The sequence below is a fragment of the Aspergillus candidus genome (assembly GCF_002847045.1).
Source record: "Aspergillus candidus strain CBS 102.13 unplaced genomic scaffold BDW47scaffold_50, whole genome shotgun sequence".
NCBI lineage: Eukaryota > Fungi > Ascomycota > Eurotiomycetes > Eurotiales > Aspergillaceae > Aspergillus > Aspergillus candidus.
In genome coordinates, this window is record NW_020194055.1 from 174,525 (window position 1) to 185,729 (window position 11,205).

The window sequence follows — 11,205 nt, forward strand, 5'->3', positions numbered from 1 at the left end:
GTGTTCTACACTTCATCAACTCGCTAGCCAGATACAGTACATACAAAACAGGGGCCAACTACAATCCCACCCACCCAATATTAAACTTTAACCTCAACTACCGAAAAAAGCGGACAAGGCGGCCGACCAAAATGATGTAATTTATACGCGATGGACAGCGGCTGCCTCAGAAGCCAACCCCTCCTGCAAACTCTTTGTAGGCGAGTTGTGAAATTTGTTTGCTTTGCTGCATTCCTCCCCCGTGTCCTTCCCGGCTTGACGTACGAGCTGTTGTGTGATGTGCCTTGCATCTTGCATACCTTACTGCAGATCGGACTGGCTAGGGATAGAACAGCGAAGACCCTGGAAAAGAAAAGGAAAGGAATATTTGGTGAGGGGAGTTGCGGTCTGGTACGGGGTTAATCTGAAATTTGGCGAGAGGACTTGCAATTCGGTAGGGATTGATCGTACCTTGGTAACTGAAGGCTTCCACTTTTTGTGGCAGATCTTTGGGGCCTGATTTGAGTGAGTGGTCGTGTCAGTTCCTGTCACAGACATTCAGGACCTTGAAATCGAAAGGTCATACCAGTTCTTGTGACACACCTTCAGGATTGAAATTGAGTGGCCCTATCAGTTGCAAGATATCCTTTTCATCATGGAAAAATCACAAACAGGGCCCCGCCCCCTCCCCGTGGAGATCATCCAATCCATTCTCCAACAGCTGGACATCGAGAGTTATCACGCCGCACGGTCAACATGTCGCGGTTGGCGATATGCGGCCTCAGCGTCGTGGATGCTTTCACGGGTGCTCCAGCAAACCCAAGCGCTAATGCCCCCCAGAACAAGCTCCTTGACGGGAGCCGAATGGAACAGATATTTCGATCAAATCGCCCGGCTCAACCTCCTCTCATACCGGACCAACGTCCGGAAGACAGTCTCCAAGCTGCCCTTTCCTTCAGACTGCACGAGACTCAACGTGCAAGCCTCGTCATCCAATGGCCACATAACGGTGGCCTTGGAGGGAGCGCAATTACGTGTGTACAGCAGTCAAGCGCCCTGGGAGTTTTCAGTGGCTCCATCATTGTACCCGCCCTGGGAGTCCATCTGCAGGAATTCGATGAGCATCAATGACTCCATCTACATACCAATCAACGAGCAGTACACGAAGTACTGTCTCGCGGTCTCCTCGCGAGGCGACACCCTCGCAGTAGCCCTGGGCAAAAAGATCCAGATCTACAGCCTCCGCGACGGAGACGACGAAAGCCGCGCCGCCCCAGTCGAGTACACCATCAACCAGACCAACAAAGTATTCCGCTTCGCCCCACCCGCACGCTTCGAAGAAACCGACGGCGTCGTCAAGTCGCTGGAATTCACAGAAGACGATGCCCTCCTCCGCGTCTGCATCCACCGCGAGACCACCTCTCATCAGCCCTCGCGTGTCCGCTACCTAGGGAACCCGGACCTCGCACGCGGTTGCAACTCGGGCCTGTCGTACTGGCAGGCCAGTCTCAATCACATATATGTCGACTCGGTCGTTCTCGCCCTCGACCTTGGGAGTCACCGCGCTGGGCGATGTCTCCTCCGCGGCCTTCGACTCCTCCCGTCGTCCTTCCAGGTACATTCTCAGCACCGACACCACCATAGCCACCACCGTTACACCCCGAGAAAGATGTCCCACTTGGAAACCACCACCGCCACCCGATACTTCATCGCCGCTCTTCAAACGAGCCTCGTGGACAGCTACGCTATCGGCTCCATCACCCCAGAAGGGCTCACTACCGCCGGTGTCCAAATCCACCGCGTCTTGCCTTCCCGCTACTACCTCGCGAGCCTCCGCCTACCAGGTGTCAGTAACAACAACAACAACAACAACCTCACCCGCGCAAACCCCTTCCCCAGCCCTTCCCCTCTTCAAATGCATCAAGACTACAACAACAACTACAACTACAACAGCAGCACGCCTACCGATCCATTCCTCCCCTACATCATCCCCCCTCACCCAACATTCCATTACCCCTACTCACGCAGACCCAACCCGTGCGCAAACACACCCGCAGACCCAACTCCAGGCACAACCACCACCAACCTCCGCCATGACTTCCAAAGGTGGTCCGACACGAACCTCCCCTCCGCAACCTTCACCTCGCCCCTCCTCGCCACCTCCTCAGACAACCGCCTCGCGGTGATTTACGAGCCCGGCGGCTCGCACACCCGCTTCGTCTCCGGCGGCGGCACCCTCTACGTGGTTGACATCTCGTCCTGCACACCTGCCTACCAGCCCTACGCGGTGCCTCGCGCTTCTGCCGCTGGCAGTCCGACGAATTCGACGGCTGCGTGGCTGAGGGTGCGGAAAGAGGACGGGCCGCAAGATATTATCCCTGCTTGGCCGTTTTTGCTGGATCGGCTTTATTTTGATGCTGATGCTGTTGGGGTTGAGGTGGCGGATTCTGCCTTGGCTTCTTCTTCCTTCTTCTTCTTCTCCTCTTCGTCCTCGTCCTCCTCTTCTTCCTTTTCTTCCTCCTTCTCATCCTCTTTCTCACCCTCCTCTTCTTCTCCCTACTTTTCTCTTTCCTCCCCCTCTTCTTCCCCTACATCCAGTACCCCCCCATCCAGCACCCCTCCCCAACCCACTCCCATTCCCCCTCCAAAAGGACCCACCCGATACACGGTATGGGCTCTATCCGAGTCAAAAGGCCTAAAACTGCAGTGGGAGCTAGGCGCAGATATATCTTGCCCATGAGATGAGGGTAGATGGGACCCTCCTTTGCGCGGGGGCTTGAGTCGGGTGTGGGGCGTTATCAGATTGGTTTATAGTTTATAAACCCAGTTTGGGTATTGAGTATGTTTGCTCTGGGAGTGTTGCGGTGGGGGGTTTTACTCACGTGGATTGGGTTATGGGTTATATACTGTAAGTTAGTAGTAATGCTGAACTGGCAGTTTGCTTTTACTCCTTTACTATTACGTATTATGTAGTAGTATAACATCATCATCATCTTGAGAGACATGTCTGAGTGGACTGATCCAAGATAATTAATGCATACGTCCCCCCAGAGTACCCCGTACTACTTTAGGGAATGTCTATACAGGGTGGTTATAAAATTACTTATCTATCCATCTATATACCATATATCTATAGTCATACAAATTCACCAGAAGAAGAAACATCTATGATATAGTCACTACAGTATAAAATCCACAGCTAGACGAACCCTAGATCCAACCGCAGGTCAGACAAGCAACTAACTGTACAATGCACACATGGCCATCTATCTACCAATTAAGTAGCCATGAACAAATAACACTCAGTCAGGAACAATACACATAACTCAAGCTCAACTCAGAATTAACTCGCTAGATAGGTGCAACAGAACAACCTGACCAAGTAATAAGTCAATTAATGAATAGATAGATATATAGATATATAGATAGATAGATAGATCGATATTAGGCGAGAGGGGCAGGAGGAGAGGAAGAGAGGAGGATGGTACAATGTACAAGAGCAGAGCAGGTTTAAAAGAACGGTTTCGTGCGATCAATCAATCAACAAGTATTGGTATCAGGGAAGAACGCAAAAGCAACAGATATGGACGTGTATGTAGCAAGCAGTAGGAGGGGGGTTTGTTTGGGGAGGGGGGGGGGGAAAGATCGTGATGGTGGATTCACTGCTAGTAAGGGGGAAAAAATCAGGAAAATAGCATGCAACTGAAAGATGAAAACGATGAAAAAAATTTCTGGGTTTGCACCACACCACCATTATAGTAATAACACAATGCCCTCTTGTCTAATCGACTGCGACCGATGATTTTGAATCCACTAAACCAGGGGGGAATAACACAAGGAAATAAAATGAAATGCAATCAAACGAAATGGAAAAAGAAAAATATGAACATGTGGACAATCTATGGTGAAGACGGCGGCGGGAATGCTATTTGCGGTCCAAACGGTCCGTCGTCTCTCGCATCCTTGGGAGACGCAGAGACGAGGCCGTCGACGGTGCTTTCGATCTCCTCGTTCTCCTCTTCCTCCAGGGAGCTTTCGCCGTAGTCGACGGTGGGCTCGGCGTCGTGGTCATAGCTGGATTGGCGGAGGAAAGGCGGGGTCTGCGGTGGCTCGCGGTTCCCGGCGCCACTTCGTGAAGAAAGTGGTCTGGGGGTCGTGTCCACGTTGTGAGCAGCTCCGCTGTCGGATGTACGCCGCCATGGTGGGGGAGCACTGGCGTTGAGGGGGGTTCGGCGGACGTGCGAGCTCGGGGGCGTTAGAAGTCCGGAGAGGAACGCGCTGGCATTGCTCGTTTTGGATGGCGTCTGCTCTGGGGGGTTGGACTGCTGTTGACTGTCCCGTCCCTTGCGCCAGTTACCCCACGCGGCGGCGGCGGCGAGAGGCAGAGATCGCGGCGACGAAGTCAGCTCGGTGAGAGAACGGAGACTTGGGAAGCTTTGTCCCGGGGAGGCTCGCTCCTTCTCTTGCTGCTGCATCTGGAGGTTCGCTCTCAGGCGGATGGCAGCGTCGCGGACAGCGTTATTATCGAAAGAAGGCTGTGACACGGTCTTGATGATATCCTCAAGGTCGTCGATGCGAACTCCGAGAAGCTCACGCAGCCAGTTGATCTCAGTGTCTTTCTCGCGGACCGTATTTGGTGCGTCCTTGTCGAAAGTAGAGACCTCCTGCTCCAGCTCTTCGATGCGAGACTCGCGCTGCTGCAGCTGGTCCTGGAGAACAAGGATCGACTCACGGAGAGCCTGCGGCGAGATCTTCTCCGGAGCGTGGGAATCCTTGTCAAAGGACAGCGACGGGGAGCCTGCATGTAGAGACGGAATGGCGCTGGTGGCTTTGCCCTTCTGGGCGGCTTCAGCCGCTGCGCGAGCTGCGGACTGGGCGATTTCAACCTTCTCTTCGAGATGGCGAACGCGGTCCTGCAGATGCTGCGCTCTCTCGTCGGACAGCGCCAACCGCTCCATGAGATGGGATTCTCCGCGCTGCTTGTCCTCGGACGAGTTATGCAGTGCGCGAGCGTGGCGTTCCCGGAGGTCATTGAGAGTGCGTTCGTGAAGCTTCCGCTGGTCCTCCATGGCGATCTCCTTCGACTCGACAACAGCGGCGATGGAGGAGACCTTTGTTTCGTTGGCCTCTTCCAGCAGCATTTCGTAGCGCTCCCGTGCCGTGTCGCTGTCGAGTCGGAAGCTATCAAGCTGGCTCTGGAGACGGAGGTACTGTGCCTCAAGTTCAGCCCGGACAATGTTGACCTGGCTGTTTGCGGCCTCGAGATCGGCCTCCATCGAGGTCCTAGTACGCTGGATCTCCATCCGACTGCTCTCACGCGCGTCATTGAACTCACGCTCAAAGCGAGCCGCCTTGACCTCGAGCTCATGATTCTCGATTCGCAAGTTGGCAACCAGCTCTTCCAGTCTCGCGTTCTCCTGTTGGGACTGCCCGAAGATGAATTTGAGCTTAGCAGCCTCACGGTCCTGCTGCTCAAGCTCGCTGACATCGTTTTCAAGCTTCTCACGCAGCTTGACCTCTCTGTTGTAAGCAGCGTTCATATCGTTGTACTTGGAATTGAGCTGCTCTTCGCGTTTCCGCCAATTGACCTGGTCGCGGGTGATCTCGCAGGTCACATGGGCCATTTCCTCCTGGATATGGTCCAGCTTCTCCGACAGGTTCTTCCTGGTGTTAATGCCATCCTCGATCCGTGTCTTCATATGGTCGATGTGGCCAGTAAGCTTCTTATTTTCCTTCCTGACTACTTCCAATTCGGCGTTGGCCCGCTCGCCCTGCCGCTTCCAATTGTCGCTGGTAACCCGGTACTCGTCCAAGGTGCCCTCCAGGTGGATATTCTTCGAAGACACTTCCGCAAGGGTAAGTTTGAGGGTGGCGTGATCCTGCTCCAGAGAGTCGGTCCTGAATTGGACTTTCTCGAAGTAAGGAATCTTCTCCTCCTTGAACTGAAGCAGACGAGCCTCTGCAGACTCTGCAGCCTCGCTGTGACGAGCGGCATCTTCCTCAGCAACCTTCAAGAGCCGCTGCAGCTCTGCCAAAGAGTCCTGAGCTTCCCGCCGCAGCTTGTACTCTTGCTCAGCCCTCTCGTCAGTGATCCGCAGCATGCCCTTCAGGCCATCGATTTGGAGCATGAGGCTGTCGGCGCCGATCTCATCAGCATCGGAGGGACGGGCCTGCTGCTGCGCCAGCTGGGCGGAGACAACATCTTCCATCATGTCCCGCAGATCCGCGGTCGGATTCTGCGAAAGCTTTTGGATGGTCATGGTCTGCAACTCAGCGATGCTGTCGCGAAGCTGAGCAATTTCAGAAACCTCTTCTCTTTCTGGTTCCGCGGGGAGTTCCCGGGCGGCCATAGCCTCCAGGATAACGCTCTTCAGCTGATCAAGCTTGCGAGTCCTCTGTCGCACAGGTGATCGTGCCCTGAACGAAGCGTTCTCTTCAAGCTCCTCGTCCTCGTCATCGGCATCGCTCTCGGCATCAGCCGAAGTGCTCCAGCCAAGTTTACTCGGGTCGCCAGAGGCAATAGCCGCCATTGACTGCTGGATGACACCCAGTGCGCGTTCGAGAGGAGACAATCGCTCTTCGACCGCAGATCCGACGAGGTCGTTGATTCGACGATCAAAGAACCGGCTTCTATTCATCAGCTTTCCTTCCTCGCCAGACGTGATCACGTCATCCCAATCGCTGATATGGTCGTCGTTCGGGTTCACCAGCTTCCGGATCGGTGAGTGCATACCGGAAGCGAAGCCCTTCGAAGGAGTGACCGCCATCTGCGACTGAGCGTCGAAGTCGAGTTTGGGCATGTCCAGAGCATGGGGCATAGGTCCACGCCCTGGGCTAGGACTAGGGGCCTCGCTCCTGATCTCGACAGGGGCGTGGCGCTTTTCTTTGGACGGCGCGACGGCAGACTCGTGATGAGAGCGATAGACATGATGCGGTGTACTTATCCTTTCAACACCAACGTCGGAATCGCCGTTGAGCTGTTCCATGATCGCGTTCAGCTCCTCCTCGTCAGGGGAACCCTGGTCCGAATCATCTTGTCTGGCGATTGCAGCTGACAGGGCCTTTGCCATGATCTCCGGGTCTTCGGTCTCCGCAGAGGCCAGTTTGCTCTGCGGCTCAGCTGGGGGAGCGGGTTCAGCGTAACGCGAGGCCATGAGATCATTCTTCTTCTCGGCAGCTGGCTGGGGCGTAGGCTCTGGTTCCTTGGGTGCAGGAGTAGGTTGAGGCGAAGGAGATTGTAGCTTAGCGGCAGAGGGAACGAACTCAGCCACAGATGGCTTGAACGTGAACCTCTTGCCCAAACGGGAGAAGATAGATCCCCTCTCGGCGGGCTTCTCGGCGGGTTTCTCGGCGGGGACATCTTGTGTCTTGGGTTGCTCGGCGGACTGTTTCTGGGCCGAAATCGGCTCGGCCTCAGGCGTCTTCTTTTGCTCCTTTCCTTGCTCTCCGTCTTGTTTAGGTTCTTCCTTGCCGTCGGGTGCCCAAGTGGACGCCTCGCTGACAGGTGTGTCCTTGCGCTCATCGAGTTTCTCAATCTTCGAGCTTGGCTTAGCATCTCCTTTCTCGGGGGATGTATTCTCTTTGCCCGCAGCGGACAAGGACAGCTTCGAGGGCTGGGCTGACTGAAGGTTGAGTTTCTCTGCCAAAGCGTTATCTGAGATACTGAACTTAGCCTCCTTGTCAGAGAACTCAACACCACGACGAACTCGCTTGTGACGATCAGCAGAAGTAGTGCCGTTGTTATCATCCTCTGCCTTTTCTTCTTCTTCTTTCTTCTCTTGCACGCTGTCTGGGCGCACGATGGGGATGGCCTTGGATTTCTTCGCAGGCTTGGATATCTCCGAGAGATCAATGTCACCGAAGATGTTAGCCCTTCCGGGCGATGCGTGCTTGGAGGACGCAGAATGGACACTAGCAGCCGGGTTGAATGCAGCGGCCCCGACGTTGAAAGAAGCGGGAGAGAACTTAAATTCACCAGACGCGTGGCCCGCGTTACTGTTCCTCGCACTGCCGGGGGTGAAAGGACCTTCCATACCATATGTGCCCGATGGAGGTTGGAAGCCGGCTCCCGAACCGAAAGTAAACACGGGGTTATCGGCAGCGTTCCCTTGGAACGACATCGAGGCCGAGGGGTCGAACTCTTTCGCGTCGACATTGAGAGTCGACGCCGAGAGCTTGGAACGGTGCCCAACACCGTAGGACCCGCCACTGGGCTTGGATTGATGCCAAGGCAGATGGTTCGGGAGCGCACCGTGTACATGAGGTGTTCCAGACAGACTTGGGTTGGTGTCGATGTCGGAGCCCTCGTGAGCGTTCTCTGCAGGGTAGCTGCCGTTGTAAAATTGTTGCACATGCTGGGGAAGGTGGTGGAGGTTACGGTTCTGGTCCTCTGGCATAGCCCACCGAGAGTTCATCAGCCCAGGGCCTTCAAAGTTGTGAGCCGGCTCACGGTCGCCCTCCTCGAGCTGTCGCTTGATCGATTCTTCCAGATGGTAATCAGACGGACCCATCTGGTCCAGCCCCTTTTGAAGCGTCTCGCTCAGGTTGTGGCCTCGGCTGTGGCCGCGAGGCGTGGGCTGGGCGATCTCAACCGTCGAGGCATGGAAATTGTCATCTTCGGTAGGAGTGTGAACAGGTCGCAGTAGTTGACCATCCATCATGTGATCCTGCATATCATGGACCATAGGGTTACCAAAAGCGTCCTTCATGGACGAGTGCTGATCGTTCAGGCCGGGGTGGAACCCATTCTGTTCATGCAGTGGAGATACCGGAGACAACATGGACGTCAAATTGGGAATACCTCCACCCATGGTGGACGTGCCGCTGACGTTCCTGGCGTTGAAGAAGCTCTGGGGCGTGAGAGTTCCCTGCGTCGGAGGCGTCGGCTGGAAGGGCATGTGGAAGCCGGGCAGCATATGTTGATGCTCGACGCCCATGAATGGCGTCTGCACGCCGAACTGCGAGGCGGGGGAGGCCAACGAAGGGATGCCGTTGTTCGGGTTTTCTGATTGGTTGAAATGGGGCGAGAACGGATGAGGGACAGACATCGGGTTACTGGCTGCCGACGCCGTTGGGATGGGTGGTGAAGAAACAAGACCGGGGAAGGGGGCAACCTGGCCCATCGCGGCCGACGCAGGCGAAATGGACGGCGGTGGCTCCTCCGCCGGAGACAGCACACCCAGGGCTCGCAGCTTTTCCTCCTGGAGGAAATTGACGTAGGAATCCCACTCGTGCTTGTTCGGAATCTTCACACCGTAGTTCCCTGCTTTGTAGTCATCGTAGGTCTCGATCTGGTCGGGGAACGTTGGCCGACTATTACCGCCCAACTCGGTATCTGCGGGGTCCTCCGGTGCGCAAACACTGAACCCACGAGTATCGTACCCTTCCGCTTCCCACTGTTTCATTTTTTCGTCCACGTCCTTCACCGACATGAGCCGGTATCCGGATTCTTCTGAGCCTCTCTTGTCTTCCATTGGGAGGGCAATGATGCATGCCTTGCCCCGCCAGAGGATCTTTTTCCTCGGTCTCGGAGTCGTGCTCTTCTCCGGCGTCTTCATCGGTTTAGGTTCAGGGGGCGGGGCGCTGTTGGATGTCGACGTCTCCTGGGAGTCGTCGGCGGGAGGAGGCGGCAACGGCTTCTCAGCCCGCGCGGGTGCCTTGCCCGGCTCCTGTTCAGTGGGAGACTGGGCGTCCTTTGCGTCAGACATGGTGATCGGTTGAGGGTCTTGATCGTAAGCAAATCCCCAGAAATCCTCCTGTCGCAGCGTATCGGCTCTCTTGTGAGTATGCTCTTTTGCCCGTGGACGCGAAGAAGCTCCTTCGCCGTTACGAGCCGCCGATCGTCGACCTACAAAGTCCGAGAGCGTCGGGGTTTTGAGGAGGTCCTCGTCGCGCGTGTCTTGCTCTAGCGCAAGCCAGTCGTCCGACGCGTCCTCGGCGAAATTATTCGGTGCCGTGAAGAACGAGGGCGCTTCGCTGCCGGAGTCGTCGCTCAGCCAGTTACTGCGCTCCGTCCTAGGCTGACCCGAGAGGTACTGATTTATCCAATCCTGTGTAAAATCCTTGATCGACTTCCCTCCCTTTCTGCCAAAAAAGTCGCCGCGTCCCGAGGAACGATTGAGGGTGCCACTATGCGGCTGTCTCGTCGAGCCTTCGAAGGCGGGGGGCCTCAGGGAATCGTTATTGTTCACTTCCGAGTCGTGGGGGAGACCACTGTGCATCGAGCCTGGAGAGCTGGCTCCAGAACCACGATCGACGACGCCGTACTGACTCAATGACCACGAGAGCCTCCGAGGGCTTGGTGCAGCATACGGAGAACCCCAGGCGGTGGTGTAGTAGATGCTACTCTCGGCTTTTCGATTCTCGGGGGACGAGGTGGAAGAATCCCCAGTGCCACGGTACTTGGCCAGAGGCGGATTGGGGTCGACGCTGCGGTCCCTTTTGGGGATACGAGGACCAGGGGATCCAGCGGCCGAGCGACTCGACTCTACTGGTGAAGTGGAACCCGATGTCAATGGAACTGTCAAGTGCGAATCGTCACGAATGATTAAAGGATTTGCGGAATGCGGCGGCACCAAAGAATGCGCCGAATTGGCGACGGACGGATCTAGATCTGAGAGATGGCGTTCAACTTATCAGCGCTGGAATGTGTGATTGACAGGACGATTGGGTATAAGGAGAGCCAGGGATGGGACGGTCACAAGTAGAACGAATCCACGAGGGAGTCACTCACCTTCCGTGTCGACACCTGCAGCAAGCACTGGCTTGCTGCTCTCCTTATTGTCCAAAATATTGAAGCATGGAAATCAAACCACAGAGATCGGATCAACCTCGCAGAATGACCTGTGATCGGCACAGAAGGAGGGGAGGGGGGGAAGAGACAAGATGTACCGCGACTCAGGGAAGTATAACGTGTTTTAGGGGCGGGTTGCGGGACGGTTCTTCAGGGGTGCGTGGTGGTGTAGGCCGAGATAATCCAACCCAACACGGGAGAGTGAGCAAATGGTTTTCGATAAGGGAGAGATCACAGATACCCAAGGTATGCGAAAAACTTGGACATGGCGCATACGCGGAGGACAGCTGGATCGAGGTTAGACGAACAGAGAGGAGAGCGAGCGAAAAGTCGGGGCTAAGGGGAGAAAAAAGATGGAGAGTGATGGTCAGTTCTTTTTCTTTTCTTTTCTTTTTTTTTTTTTTTTATTTTTCACACTTTTCCCACTCTATCCG

The 11,205-nt window shown here is 55.3% G+C and overlaps 2 protein-coding genes across 2 annotated transcripts; one reads left to right on the forward strand and one right to left on the reverse strand.

The window, feature by feature from the left end:
- Nucleotides 1-634: 634 nt before the first annotated feature.
- On the forward strand, nt 635-3,365 carry BDW47DRAFT_128407 (F-box protein; the record flags this gene model as incomplete). The annotated part of the gene is made up of 2 exons (XM_024816845.1): nt 635-2,416; nt 3,339-3,365. 2 exons carry the CDS (start codon nt 635-637, stop codon nt 3,363-3,365), a joined length of 1,809 nt encoding a protein of 602 aa, XP_024669222.1.
- Nucleotides 3,366-3,878: 513 nt separating this feature from the next.
- BDW47DRAFT_128408 (putative myosin class II heavy chain (MHC)) lies at nt 3,879-10,583 on the reverse strand (the record flags this gene model as incomplete). Its single annotated transcript, XM_024816846.1, has 1 exon — nt 3,879-10,583. A coding segment is annotated over one exon (6,705 nt), but the record flags the coding sequence as incomplete, so codon positions are not given.
- Between the last annotated feature and the right edge of the window lie 622 nt (nt 10,584-11,205).